Raw genomic sequence first — 16,128 nt, 5'->3', positions numbered from 1 at the left:
CGTTAAATTTTAAATCTCACTCGGAGACAATTTGTTTTTTGACGACAGAATTACAGAACCGCAATAAATCAATATGTCAAATGGTCGGCCTCAAAGGCGATATGATTAAATAAAATACTGTTCAGGGTGAGATCAGTGTCAAGTAATGGTGGTTTCCAAACGTTTTATGATGGACATCTGTTCCACCCTGACCCGTGAAGATCCGGGGGTAGAATAGGTCTTCAGCAACCCATACTTGCCGTAAAAGGTGACTATGCTTGTCGTAAAAGGCGACATACGGGATCGGGTGGTCAGGCTCGCTGACTTGGTTGATGCATGTCATCAATCCCAAATGCGTGGATCCATGCTCATGACATTAATCACTGGATCGTCTGGTCCACACTCGATTATTTACTGACCGCCGTCATGTAGCTGGAATATTGCTGAGTGCGGCGTTAAACAACCAACCAACCAACCAAATCCAAGTTGACTGATCAGTGCCGTGTGAAGCAGCTACTTATATTTATTATCCCCCGACCCAACGGAACTTTGCATGTCTATGAGACTCATGCTGAACTAGTGCCTTTTGCTATTTAGGAATTTTAGATTTTTAATTTTTTTTTACGTTTCCTTGGCAACCAGTTGGACTTAGGTTCTATATGGGTGGTGCTCATTTCCGGAGCGTAACTCAAAAACTGTTAAATACTTTCTTACAAAATTCTGCATGTCTATCAGGCACATACTGAATTGGTGTCTTTTCCTGTTTAGGAATTTTATAAGATGTTTACGTTTCCATGGCAACAAGTTGTATTTAAGTTTTTTTATAGGGTGGTTCACTTATAGAGTATAACAAATAAACTGTTAAATATTTCATTGCCAAACATTGCGTGTCTATATATAAAGCACATACTGAACTGGTGCCATTTGATATTAAGGAGTTTTAGAAATGTTTATTTTAGAATTTCCATTGCAGCTATTTTGACATGGGCTAAGAGAAATGTTTGGTCAGTTACCTACGTACGTACGTCCTACGTAGGAGATAGTAAGTCCTAGCAAGTCCTACGTAGAAGATACTAAGTCATACGTAGAAGATAATAAGTCCTACGTAGGAGATACACCGTGGCCCTACTACGCTTCCGTACATTCGTGTGTTTATCTTTATGTCAGTACGATTTCACACACAAACGGTTGCACGCCTGAATTACAAAAGTCGTCATCCCATATATTTAAGTCGATTTCCAAACACATTTTATTGGAGTCAGACTTTGAAAAGCCAGAGATAGGAGTTCCATCTATCCATTTCCAAGAGCCAGGAGTTGCCGTTTGCTGCCCTCCAATGTAGTAGTCTACATTGCTGTTTCCGATGATATCTATAACAAAATGAATGACTGAATGAGTTGTATTTAATGTAGTCTTTAGATTTAAAAATTATCGCTGTTATATGTGTAAGTTCCTATGTGAGAAAAGCCCAAAACGAAACGCCGCACTCAACACTATTACAGCTACGTCAACCAAGTCAGCGAGCTTGACCACCCGATCCCCTTATTCGCCTCTCACGACAAGCAAAGTCGCCTTTTAAGGCAAGCATTGGTTGCTGAAGACCAATTCTACCCCGGAATTATCACAATACTAAACTCGATATTGTGGTATATTAATTTTTTGAAAGTCGTGACTAGTTCTGGCATTACACGGGAGCTCGTTAAGAATTCTATTATTGTCAGAATGGAGAGTTCTAATGATTGTGGAAAGGGTTTAATGGCTTTATTTATTACGAATCACGGCGTTTCTGAAAAGACGTTAAAAACGTCGAGTAGTGGTGCTGTTTCGCTCTTGCAACTCATGCTTGCCGTAAAAGGCGACTAACGGGATTGGGTGGTCAGGCTCCCTGAATAGGTGGATGCATGTCATCGAATTCCAATTGCGTGGATCGATGCGCGTGATGTCAATGACTGGATTGTCTGGTCCAGACTCGTTATTTATAGACCGCCGTCACATAGTTGGAATATTGCTGAGTGCGGCGTTAAACAACAAATAAACAAACACAATTACGCTCTTGGCTGACCTTGCTGTAAATGTTACAAAGATAAGGCAGCAAAGGTATTATTACCATATATCGCCCGCCGAATATAAGTATCCTTGGCGCTGTTCTGAAGCACGATGAGGTCGCCTCCCTCAGCTTGACAGACAGTGCGAGCATCAGTCCAGGTTCGTTGAATTGTTTGGATCTTGTAGCAAATATTGATTGTCGGCTCATGTGAGTAGCCTTGGCTTTTTGGACATGTCACTGGAATTGTAGAAGATTCACAAATGAGTTTTATGACAATCGAGATGTCATAAATTGTACGATTCCAGAATCTATATTTTGGAAAAGTCAGTTAGTATATGTGATTCTACAATCTCCACATTCTGGGAAAAGTTAACTTATTACATTGTCTATGAATAAAGAGACTAAGCTTGTCGAAAAAGGCGACTAACGGGATCGGGTGGTCAGACTCTGTTGATGAATGTCATCGCATCCTAACTGCGTAGATCGATGCTCATGATGTCAATCATTGGATTTGTCTGGTCCAGTCTCAAGTATTTACAAGACCGCCGTTCTGTAGCTGCATTAGGATTGTCTGTGGTATTGAAGTCATATAGCTGGAATATTGCTGGGTGCGGCGTCACGCTACACATGGGATAGTCGAAACTTTGTTTTTCATACAATGGAGGGGCAGTCGGGTAGCCTAGTGGTTAAAAAGCGTTCGCTCATCACGCCGAAGACCCGGGTTCGAATCCCGACACGGGTACAATGTGTGAAGCCCATTTCTGGTGTCCCCCGTCGTGATATTGCTGAAAAACCCAACTCACTCACTCACACTCACTCATACAATGGACGAATCAAGGGATTAATGATGGATGACGTTCCTGTATAGAAGGCTCCCAGATGGCTGCTTCCATTCAAAGATGCACACAGATGCCGGCGTGAATATTTCTATCGTGATCACACAGTGGGACTATCTCTCTCCCCCCCCCCCCCCCCCCCGGAGATTTTATACCGGTACAGATTCTCCCCCGGCGAATCTGTTCTGAAGTAAAATCTCCCCCGGGCGGATATATTTCGCGCCCCCCTCAGTATAAAGTCCCCCCCCCCCCCCGATTATTCGGTTTGTTGCAATGTCTGTTAGTGCTATATTCTTTAAATAGTTAGTTTGAATGTAAGGAGGGTTACTTGAAAAAATAGATTATGAAATATGGTCATAATGAATTGATATTTCAGAATATTTTATTTAGTAACTGTACCTTCCATCCTAAAATAATTATAAGACATAATCATACCAAACAAAGGATGGGAGATAAGAGTCTCTACAGAGTTTGTTGTTTCTAATACAGTTGTTGTTGTCCGAATACATTTTTTTTAATATACCAGTTTGAGTCTACATGTGAACACAATCGATGGTTGAAATGTTAGTCTAAGAACAAAACATGAACTAATTCTCAAGAACTCTGATGTATAAAGTCACATTAATCTTCGATTGACTGATGTATTTTCAATCTGTATTCAGCACTGAAGAGGCCACAGGGCTATAGTAAGAAGCATTAAGTTTATGAATAAACTGTTATAAAGTATTCATAAAGTATCAGGGGTCATTTCAACTTGCAAAATGATTGACAGTCCTTTATAGAGCGAGGATTGGGCTGTTTTCCCACCCGATTGACTGATATTACAACATTCACATGGTTTAGAATGGTACAATGAATGGTAAATCATGCAAATTACACTAATACGCGATATTTCATAAGAAAATATCATATCTCCGTTGAAACATAATACCAATATTTATGAGTCTACATATTGATATAAGACTTCATCACTGTATCCAATTACAATATTTTAGATATAAACTTTCGGACAGTTCAGTTCAAAATTCTTTAACCTTTAATACATCACAGGGATTTGTAGCTAGACGACGGGAATCTATAGTCTTTACTTACTTACTTACTTACTTACTTTTAACGTGCGCTATCCGACTGATGCGTATTTCGCCCGGCCAGGCCATTTAATGTGTTTCCGAAAATGGTGTGTGCAACCCAAGAGTGGTTCTTAGGGGTTGGTTATATAGAATTTTGAGATTGGAGTGCGTGTTCTTGGGTTTCTGGTTGTTTGCAGTGTGGGCAGTTACCTGTAGTGTTTTTTAAAAAAAATAAATTTTTAGGTGGTTATTTAGGTTGGCGTGTCCTGTTTGAAATTTAGTGATTACTCGATTTTTTTTGATGGATGGAGAATTTTTGGTTTGGTTTGTGGTTTGCTGAGTACTTTTTAGATTTGGCTATTTGAGTTTAGATATAGGTTATGCCATTTTTGGCTGTCTGATTTTTTGCTTGTTTACACTTCTAATTTCTGATTTTGAGATGGGTAAGTTTAAGCTTATTTCTGGGATTTTGAGGGATAGTTTAGCTGCTTTATCGGCGTTTTCATTACCGTATATTCCTACATGGGCGGGGATCCATAAGAATGTTATTTGTTTGCCTGCCTTAGTTAGGTCGTTGGAGCTTTTAAGTAATTGATTTATTTACTAAAGCCGGTTTTTGGTATTTTTGTTTTGGAGGGCTTGCAGTCCACTTAGGGAGTCGGTAAGTATTAGGATTTTTTTTGTGGTTTTTGGATTCTTGATTATGGAGGGCTGAGGCCATGCCCATTAGTTCTGCCGAGAATATTGATTGGTTGTTTGTGAGTCGGAAGGATCGTGTGGTTTTAGTTGTTTGAGTGGTATGGACTCCGAAACCTGTGTGTTTGGAGGTCGGATCTGAAGATCCGTCCGTGTAAATTTTATTCTGGGGGCGAATATATTTCCTGACACCGGCTCTTCAAGGGTCCCAGGATGGCGGGTGTCACTCCTTGTCTATATGTATAAATAAAGGGGTGTTTTTTTTCTATACGAATATAATATGCTATACACGCTGTCATCGAGTTCCTGTGGTCTTAAAGTTGCCAGCGCATGTGCGAACCTCCAGAAATGATGTCATGAGAGAACAATGTTTTATCGTGAAAGAAACCACGCTTCGTTCTTTGTGATTTATGGCCTAGCTATCTCATATATGAAAACATAGGAGCGGTGCTAAGCCATTTTCAAAGAGCATGTGTCTACGCAGAGAACATTGAATTTATCAACAATCTATATTTGTCGGCCAGAAATCGGGAAATTCCTCGAAACTAGTACATTTTTTTGGACTGACACCAACAGACTAATACACATATAGTAGAGTCAACGACGATGATATCATAGTCATGAATATTGTGACATACAATCATCAATTATAGAACATCGTTTGACTGATCACCCGAAGTCATTATAAGTCGATGTTTCTGCACTGAGTAAGTGGTCTATTGTCATGGTAACATGTACATAGTTACGATGTTATGCGTGATCGGATCCTTCATTTAAGTATCACAACGCGGATAAATGTTACGCCAAGAGTGTCAAACGGAAGACAATGATCAATAATTCAAAGAATCAGTGGTCTTAATCACCTCGCAAATTGGATGTTATTGATATTGTGAAAGCTTTTTCGCGTTGTGGTTTCAATATATCGTTGCCAGAGAATTAAATATGCATCTGCAGTTCCAGAACTTTCCAGACATAATCTATGAAAACAGTTTTATTTAATGGAGCCTGAACTTTCAAAAATCGTTGTTTGGTAAGCAATGAAAATACAAAAAATAGTATTATGACATCAACATTATCGTTGTTTACTTTTTTATTTTGATTTTATGAGCTATTTTATAAGCGATGTCCTTTTGCTTCTGACTCGGTTTTATCAAAAGTTTTTTTGCATGGTCGTAAGTGTCACATACTACTTTTGTCAAAAATATCTTTAGTCTTCTCCGTGGAAGTAAGTAGCTTATGCGTCCTTTAAACTGAGAAAAATCACATCTACATGTATGCAGTTACTACTTTTGGAAGTGTTGAATACTTTATTACTATAATCTAACAGTAATTGGTTTGACTGAAAAAGTGTTGAAATGTTGATTGACATTTAAAATAACCTCTTTACAAATTGAAACAAACAATACTTTTTTTCAAAGGCATTTATTTATTCATTGTGTTTACACAGCTATAAAGCTTATGTTTTTGTTCTGCAACAACCTTGCCTTGCTTCTATAACATACTTTAAATGCCGATGTCTCCAGAATACATAACAATAATTCAACTTTAAAATAGGGACGGTCTGAAATCCCAAAGGTTAAAATTACTAACAAATCAGCAGTTTTCAATTCCAGAACAAAGGAACTTCTAAAATACTAAGTATCAAACATATTTGTCAGAAATTTAAAGTTTACTGTTCAACAGACGTTAAGGAATGTCTCGAAACACAGTGATGACATCTCGTATTTGAAGGAACCTTAATATACAAACACTAAATATAATTAGTTATCCCGTACATCATGCCGAATACCGATAATGTTCCATTTCAAAACAACCAAACTACAAAACAGAGTTATGTTTAGACATGTGATAAAGTATGGGGGATGTTCCTTAACTTCTGGGTACAGCATGAACGTTTCCTCAATGACTGAAGGGAATATTAACTATTTAACATCACCTTAAAACCAACTCACTAAACAATCAGAACAAAATCTGCACAGCTTAAACATTTCAAACATCGCTTTTCAAATAATGCTTGTGGTAAAAGGCGACTAACAGGATCGGGTGGTCAGGCTCGCTGACTTGGTTGATATATGTCATCGATCCCAATAATGCTTGTCGTAAAAGGCAACTAACGGGACCGGGTGGTCAGGCTCGCTGACTTGGATGATGCATTTCATCGATCCCAAATGCGTGGATCGATGCTCATGACATCAATCACTGGATAGTCTGGTCCAGACTCGATTATTTACAGACCGCCGTCATATAGCTGGAATAGTGCGGCGTTAAACAACAAACCAACCAACCAACCAACTTTTCAAATACTACGCTTGATTATACCATGATCTATATAAGCCATTGTGGCTATCTGCTACTGCTAAGCTACGAATCACATCTATTTAAAAAAGCCAAAACTAAGAATAAAATTAACAGGATCGATTAACCTCTAAAACATACATTTTGCCGTTTTGTTGGTCCACGATTAGTCAGTGGTGCAGCGTCTTGCTGGAAGCATGGTATGATGTAAAACAAAACATTTTGGAAAGGTTGTTTTCAATATCTAGATATTAGACCTCCATGTCTGAAACCTCAAATTCAGTTCCATATGACACCATGAAACATCCATATCAATTTCATATCACGTCATTAGTTGTCAGATAGTTCCTCCTCATCGGGCTCAGGAAGTCGGTCTTTGTTGTTGCCGCTTTTGGGGAGTGGTTGGTTGGTTGGTTTGTTGTTTAACGCCGCACTCAGCAATATTCCAGCTATATGACGGCGGTCTGGACCAGACAATCAAATGATTGATATCATGAGCATCGATCCACGCAATTGGGATCGATGACATGCATCAAACAAAGTCAGTGAGCCTGACCACCCGATCCCGTTAGTCGCCTTTTACGACAAGCATAGTCACCTTTTACGGCAAGTATGGGTTGCTGAAGACCTATTCTACCCCGGATCTTCACGGGTGACATATTGAAGTCTCTACAGTGGGACGGAATAAGGCCTTCAGGAAGAGTTAAGCATCACGTATTGGAAGTGGTGAGGTATGCAGTGTTGTAAGGACGACTGCTGTTAGGCCCTTGACATGTTTTCTACTTGCTTGCCTTGCATCACCTCGGTGAACTAAGGAAGCTTTATAGTCATCTTCAATTTCATATTTGAAGAATATCTGATCTGGTACATTCTTTCTGCACTGAAATGAATGAATTCTTGTCCACTCAACTCTGGTGCCATCCATTGCTCTGGTTCTGTTGGTCACGAAAGAATCAACGATTTGAAGTTGTTACCGTCTGGGCAGTGACATCGACCACATGATGAGGAGGCTTCTGTTTTGCGTTTCTAACAGCTGCTATCCATACCATAGGGGTGTAGAGATCGGAATGTCTAGTCGCTCGTCTATGGTGTGACATGTACTGAGTTGCCTTCCATTTGAGAATGTCCTCTTTCAAAATGTCCTCTTTCAAAAGTATCCTTGAGGAGGACCAGACTGTCAGGAACCATCTTCGCGAGGCTGGACTCCAACCCAGAAGATCAGTTATCGTTGCTATTTTGCAACAGATCCATCGACATCGACGCTTGCGTTGGTGCCGTACCTTACACCCTTGGAATTTGAGAAACTGGAGAGGAATGCGGTTTAGCGATAAGCACGTTGTCTTCCTATAAACGTCTTGCCCCACATCACATTGTGTACGCGATTTTGACAAATTCGGTGGTGGTAGTGTCATGGTGTGTGTGGGTGTATGAGGGTTATATCCTACACCACGAGATCTGACTTGGTTGTGGTTCAGGGAAATTTGAGAGCTCATCACTACAAGAATCAAATTCTTCAACCTCACCTCCTTCCAATCATTGACCTCCAGAAGGAGCTGTTTCAACAGGACAACGCTCCATATCGCACACAGCTCGTGTCACGGTAGACTACCTTCATAATGCCAACATCAACGATTAGACTTGGTTATCTCGACTCAATCGAACACCTCGGGGATGAACTCGATCGACGTGTACGTCAACGTCAGAACACGCCGCAGACACTCCCTCAACTGGCCAACGCGTTACTAGGAATTCGTACACGCAGGACAGAATTCGTACACTTATTCAGTAAGTGCCGAGGAGATGCAGAGCCGTGATTGCTGCCTGGGGCGGTCACACGAGATAATGAGTTCAGCGCAACCTTGTGGCCTTATGTGACATGACAATGAACAGTTTTCAATGTCTTTGTACAACATCAATAGCATGTGACTATCGAACTCCACAATTTCATATTTGTAACTATGATATTATTAAATTAAATATAGATGGACTCACGTGCCACTGTCAGGGGGACAATGATTTTACACAACTCTAACCCCCTGAGTGGCAAAGTCTTCAATAACCTCAGTTTTTAATAACACCATACTAATTAAAACAATTTAAAATTTATCAAATAATTCCATTTCTTTAAAAAAAATCGAGAATTAAACGACCATTGACATTTATAAAAAGATCCTTTAAAGATCCTTGTGAGAGAAACATCTGTACAGTCCTCACATTTCAATAAATATTCATGGATGTAGCGCTACGACTGTGACCAATGCGACAATTCGTCATGTCTGGTGTAACCTAATTTGGGTTTCAATTGATTGTACCTACTTTTGTGTCCCATCTTTTCTGCATGAAACTACGAATATATTCCTTTATGCATTGTTTAAAATCACTGTAGGGAATGGAAAGTTGAGACATTGATTTATAAGCTCGTGTGTTGATAATACCAACGTGACTGGGCAACCAACAAAGGACGATGTCGTATTGGCTAGTAGCAAGAAACCTAATTGAATATTTGTAATTTGATTATTGGTTTCCAGACATAAAACTAATCTATTATTCACCATTCGTTCCGACCCCTGAAGATTCGAGGTAGAATAGGTCTTCAGCAACCCATGCTTGCCGTAATAGGCGACTATGCTTGTCTTAAAAGGCGACTAACGGGATCGGGTGGTCAGGCTCGGTGACTTGGTTGATGACTGTCATCGATCCCTATTGCGAGGATCGATGATCATGATATTAATCACTGGATTGTCTGGTCTATTTACAGACCGCCGTCATATAGCTGGAATATTGCTGAGTGCGGCGTTAAACAACGAACGAACCAACCAACCAACCATTCGTTCCATGGTTGTACGCAACTTGTTAAATATATTGGTCGATAGTTAGAGGGAATGTTAACATCCTGGCCAGGCTTTGGTATTGAGACAACACTGGCATTAAGCCACGAAGGAGGAAAAGTCACTGATGCCCATGTTTGATCAAATTACATCTAAAAGTGTCTCAAGGCATTATTCAGGTAAATGTTTCAAAAGCTGGTACTGTATGTTATCAGCTCCCGTTGCTGTGTCATGAGCTTGCCCAAGGACACTATGTAGCTCATGTAATGAAAAGACTTCATAATAGTCTTCTTCACCATTATCAGAAGTAAAATTTACTTTTATCTTTTCCTGTTCTTTCTAAATTTTTGTAAACTCTGTGACATATATGGACGTTGAAGAGTGTTTTGCTAACGTTTCTCCAAGCTTATTGGCAGTATCCGTTTTATCAGTTTATAACGTGAAATCTTCATTAAGATGGTGAACAGATGATTTTGAAGCTTTGTCTTTAATTTTTTGTATCATATTCCAAACTGCGGATATCAACGCTTATTTTGTTTAAAAGCACGCCATGCCTTGGTATTTGTAATTTTAACCATATCCAAATTATGGACTGTAGGATGTCAACGGAAATATTTTTCTGCTTTCTTCCTATATTTTTGTGCCTGTTTGCATTCATTGTGAAACCATGGTGTACGAATTTGTGGATTAGCAGAGGACTTTGGAAGTGTTTCATTACCAATATCATTCGGCATTACCGAAAAAAAGAATATCGGATCTTAATGTCTAAAACTGACAGGTGTTAATTTTTCAATAGATAATAATTCATATAATGACTAATCAGCCTTTGTAAAATTCCACCGTGTTGTTGGTGGATGGTCAGTAGGGTTAACAGTTTTAAGAATAGTTGGGAAGTGGTCATTCCCAAAGAGTGAGTGAGTTGGGTTTAACGCCCCTTTTAACAGTATTCCAGTTATATCACGGTGTGTCAGCTAAATGTGGGTAGAAAGCCCGAAGTGATGCAGGTCTTAGACGTTTACCACTTCGGTGAAACCCACGCGCACGGGTATGGTGCTGACAAACCTAGAAACTTAATTGGGGAAAACCTTGATTCGAACCCACATTCATAGGTTTCTGGCGTGCCCAAGGGACGCAACTCAGCACAGCGAATCGCGGAGCCTTAGACGACTGGGCCCGTGCAGAGTTCATCATGAACTAACCATTCAAATTCGTTGTAAAGATTTGAATATGTGATTGACAGATCCAGCGCTGAATATATTCCAGTAGCAGGATGTAAATAAGTGTTTGAATCGTTATTAAATATGCCAAGATAATTGTCAGAAATAAGGTCTCCAAGTATTTGTTCCTTTCTGTTTGAATTTGGACTTCCCCCATAGAGGGTTAGGCCCATTAAATCGCCAATGATGATACAGGAATTTGGTAACTGATCATAGAGATTCTAAAGATCAGACTGCTGAAAAGTATTTGAAGGAGGAATATACAAGGAGCACAAAGTAAGGGCAATGTGCAATTTAAAGCGGACAGCTTGATGATTTGTAGTAAGCAGAACAGTGCTGTGGATGATGCCATGTTTGAACAATATATAGAACTCTAGTAGCTTTATCACCTGAAGGTGATAACGACTGATAGCAATGGTATTGCCTTAAATCGAATACATCGCTGTGCTTAAGATATGTCTCTTGGAGACACAGTGGTGATAGATTATAGTCTTGCACTAGCAACTGTATCCCCTTAAAAATTCCATTGGATCATATGAGGCGTTTGGCGGCTCAATGGGTGACCTTACTCGCGAGCGTGAAGATGAAGTCCAAGAACTGGCCTTTGGAGACGGATTGTACCTCCGTGTCCAAAGGTCCAAAGGAGTTATGGACAGGCACCGCTGAAGGAATGGGTCTCCTTAGATGTTGTCTGGTTAGTTAGTTTTTTGGTTTTCCAATAACTGGTAAAGATTGTGAATCAGTCTGTGACTCTGAAGATTATGTTTTGGACTGACAATCTGATTTTTTGGGCTGGCTGACATCTTGATTCAACTGGTTGATCATGGTGAACCCATGACAACTCAGTGTGACATTCGACTGATGAAGAAGAAACAGAACGAAACACTGCAGCACAATAAGTACTAGTTGCTGGTAACTGGTTTTTGGCTTCCAGATACGAAATACTGTTTTGATGTTTCGGTCTCAATATCTGGGATTCAGTCTTCCATCCAGGGCAGGACTTTGATGAGGCTTCATGTTGGCCTGTACAGTTGGCACACTTAACATCTTCCCTACCAGCGTTTACCACGACAACGCTGGCAAACCTAGGGGCGATCACAGGATTTGGAACCAGGGCCACATCAGAGTGGATAGGGACATACACCTCCACTCCAATGTTAACACAACCAGCTTTAATTAAACAAGAAATAGTTGTTCCATGAAATATGAGTGAGTGAGTATGGTTTTACGCCGCTTTTAGCAATATTCCAGCAATATCACGGCGGGGGACACCAGAAATGGGCTTCACACATTGTACCCATGTTGGGAATCGAACATGGGTCTTCGGCGTGACGAGCGAACGCTTCAACCACTAGGCTACCCGACCGCCCCCGATGAAATATGAAGATATAGGTGTTCATGGGAGAGGTAAAACGTTTAACAGCTGTCATTGCTTGATCTTACAACTATGTAACAATTTCATGTTCGGACATGTCGGAAAGGCGTCGAGCTCTGTCACGAACAATGCCTCCACTGGACTTTAGAGTCTTATGTGCTGAAACAGCAACCTCAACATTGGCAAACTGACTAATCAAGAGATTAAGAGATTGCTGCTTCTTCACACAATCAACAAGAATGGAGCCACAACGGAGACGTATTACATTTTCACTTCCTTCTCCACAATGTCCATCAATAGCTTTTGAAATAGTAAATGGATTCAATTTTAAAGGTTGTTTGTCAGCAGTGTCGATCATCAGGAATTGAGCCCATGAATCCTATTTGTTGGGAATGTTTTCAGAATCAATATTTTTAAGACGTCTTTTTTCTGTTGTTGCGAATTGAACGAGATTGTTGGATTGACATGGTGAAAGAAAGAGTTCCTTCTCCATACCTTCTCCCCACCCATCATCGAGTGTCAACAAGGACACTGTGGTAGTGCATCGGATTTCCAGCATGCGAACACCAGGGATAATATACTCCACCAAATATGACTTGAATAGCCATATTTGTATACCAGATGTAGTGCCATGCTGGCTCAGTCCATGACAAGAAAGTGGAGAATACAGAGGTCAACATCACCAGATTGTCCCATGAGTCACCACCTTCTGGCACAAGACTCGAGGCAATTTATTCCATCCGCAATTTTGAATTCATACAAGTTGTACATGACCAAGATCATAATATACATTATAATTCAACACAGGTGTGCATGTACAATATAACGTAAGGACTTGGCATGATCAGCCGATTTATATGACCGGGCCAATCCTTCAACCCGTCTAGAGGAAGTAGGGGGCACGGGTGGCCCAGTCGTCTAAGGCGCCGCGATTCGATGTGCAGAGTTGCGTCCCTTGGGCACGCCAGAAACCTATGATTGTGGCTTCGAATCCCGGTTCGCCCCGATTATGTTTCTAGGTTTGTCAGCACCATATCCGTGCTCGTGGGTTTCTCCCACATTAAGCTGACACGCCGTTATATAACTGGAATACTGTTAAAAGCGGCGTTAAACCAAACTCACTCACTCTAGAGGAAGTAAGGGTTCAAAATAGTGTGTTGGGCAAAGGAACACAGTTCCAGGAACTGGCAGTGACCTCAACTACCAGACTCCCGTCCTCCGCCAAGACGGGGGTGGGGAAACCAACGGGAAATGCGTTGCCCAATTCAGTCGCCCTTTACAACCAGCAATGGGGTGCTGAGGACACATTCTTGTCTACCCTGGGTCCCTAACGGGATTATGTAGTTAGCAAATCCTTTACAGGTATCTTTTCCGCTGAATGAATACTCTTATTCAACCGTATGCACATGTGTATATACAAATCTGACATAAGGCGACTAACGGGATCGGGTGGTTAGGCTCGTTTCATAAAGATCTCAGCTTTGGTCAAGGTCTTGCTCGCGTTTACATTAAACGTAAAAACTTATCACACATAGTTATACTACCAGTTTTGATGTGAATGTACAACTGTTAAACAGAATGATGTTGATTTGAATATTTCAATTGGCAATTTCCAGTTGGCCAGAAAAAAGACATTGTCATAACCTGTCATTTCAAAATTGCACCCTTCATTTTACGAATGTTCCTGCCACAAGACTATATTACATTTAACCCGTGTTCATATATTTACAGAAAGATATTTCATCATCCATATACAGAAGGTATTTCATCTGAAAAGACCCGTGCAGATCCGGGGATGAATAGTTCTTTTTCAACCCATGCTTGCCGTAAAAGGCGACTATGGTTGTCATAAGAGGCGACTAACGGGATCGGGTGGTCAGGCTCGTGGACTTGATTGATGCATGTCATCAATCCCAATTGCATGGATCGATGCTCATGATATTAATCAATGGATTGTCTGGTCGTGCGTCGTTAACCAACCAACCAACGAATTAGATGGATCGATGATAATGTAAATCACTGGATTGTCTGGTGAAGATTCGTTTATTTACAGACTGCCTTCATATAGCTGGAATATTTCTGACTGTGGCCACAAAATAAATGAACAATATGACATTTATGAAGGGTTACTCATACAGATAAGAAGGCAATGAGATATATAGCTTGGTCCTTACCTGGGCAGCCTGCGACGTTGCACTGCTCAGTGGTGGGGGTTTGGGGACGCCTCGAGCGCGGGGCAGTGTGCGCAACAGGGCTCTAGGACAGGGATGGCACATGTCCTGTCCCTTATATTCAATTCAATTCAATTCGGTTTATTTCGTAAGTGTAGGCCATCGGCCCATAGTTGCATTTGTATTACAATGGACGTGATGTACACAGCTGTTATTGTAGTGACAATAATGTACTACGAAGTGACATCGCTTGATAGATATAGATAGCTAGACGTTCAATTAATTTACAATCAGTTGTAGACATAATGATATTAAATTTTTGTATGGTCGGATATTCATAAAATGTTTGTGGTTTGTGATCCATGCGTAGCTTGTTATAACCAGAGCAAACTAACGAAAAATGATACTCGTCCTCCACATAACCAGCATTACAAACACAGTCTTCTGTTACGTGGGATATCAGCATATCTCCCAGTTTCAACACACAGCTGATGCGAAAAACATCTAAACCGAGCTAGCGCCACTCTCAATTTACTGACGGTCACACAGCTAAGATACAACTCTGTACCAAACGATACCTTGAATAGAAAATACGAGAACGATTTACTACCCTTTACCAGAAGACTATGCCAATCCTGTTCATAACTACATTTCAGACGCGACATAAATTCTGTCAAAAACGAATGAGAATGACTTATACACTGGTTTTCCCATAAAGAGCCAAATCCCAAACAGAACAATAAAGATTTACATTTTGATACCCAATTAATTTTATCATTTAATTTCTGCCTGAAGCATCATATAATAACATTTCTTTGGAAAGCGACAATCGGACATACTCAATAACCTTATCCAATAACCAATAACTCTTTTGTATGCATAAATATATAATGGATACCGCCCACATTCACCTCGAACCATGTTGTTGGGTTTTGACGATTTCACACCTAGAAAGCGTTTGCATGCCAATGTATGTATAGATTCCATTTCATCATTCTGGTGTAGACCCCAGACTTCGGAACCATAGAGCAAAATTATACTTGACCCCCATATGTCGCTGAACATGACTCTAACGTTGTCACAATCCAAAATGACAATAACCGTTATTACTTACATATACATATTATTGTGTTTAGTGGGTTCAATATCTTACCTGGACAGGGTGAGGTGTTGCAGGATTGTCTTTGAGTATCTGAGGACGAGCCTGGGCAGGTTGAACCGCCATTAGCAGGTGAAGGGTTGGTACATGTCCTGGCCCGACTAAGTGACTGCTGCCCTCCCCCGCAGGTCAGTGAGCATGTTCCAGTGGACGCTACGGTCCATGAAGTCCAGGCGCCGTCAACTAAAGAATTAAGGTTTTCGAGAAATCATTTGCATATTTGTTTCAAGGAAAACCTAACACTTACCAGGTTTATTTACAAACACGTTGTACCTGTCAACGACGAAGGATGAGGCATGACAGTGGAATATTTTTACCCACATGGCAAATTCATAGACATAGAAATGGTTTCGAATGTATGACAAATAACTGAAAACTGGAATCTTAAATGTCGTAAACTTTCGAGCTTAAAGCTAATATACACTGAGGTATTGCTCAATTGCATGCAAACGGCA

General features: G+C 40.5%; 1 protein-coding gene across 1 annotated transcript in view; it reads right to left on the bottom strand.

Annotated features, from left to right (window-relative positions):
• Nucleotides 1-1,135: 1,135 nt before the first annotated feature.
• The window catches only part of LOC139464383 (coadhesin-like), a 29,257-nt gene continuing 14,264 nt past the window's right edge, over nucleotides 1,136-16,128 (bottom strand). The window contains exons 8-10 of the mRNA XM_071245911.1: nucleotides 15,668-15,856; nucleotides 2,087-2,263; nucleotides 1,136-1,349 (exon numbers count right to left, since the gene is read on the bottom strand). Of these exons, the coding sequence (XP_071102012.1) occupies nucleotides 1,138-1,349; nucleotides 2,087-2,263; nucleotides 15,668-15,856 (578 nt within the window). The 3' untranslated portion in view covers nucleotides 1,136-1,137. The remainder of the gene's footprint in view (nucleotides 1,350-2,086; nucleotides 2,264-15,667; nucleotides 15,857-16,128) is intronic.

This window comes from Haliotis cracherodii, unplaced genomic scaffold (genome assembly GCF_022045235.1).
Source record: "Haliotis cracherodii isolate W230 unplaced genomic scaffold, xgHalCrac1.p SCAF_17, whole genome shotgun sequence".
In the NCBI taxonomy this organism is placed as follows: domain Eukaryota; kingdom Metazoa; phylum Mollusca; class Gastropoda; order Lepetellida; family Haliotidae; genus Haliotis; species Haliotis cracherodii.
Note: the sequence above shows the minus strand (reverse complement) of the source record. Positions and strands in the feature narration are given on the sequence as shown.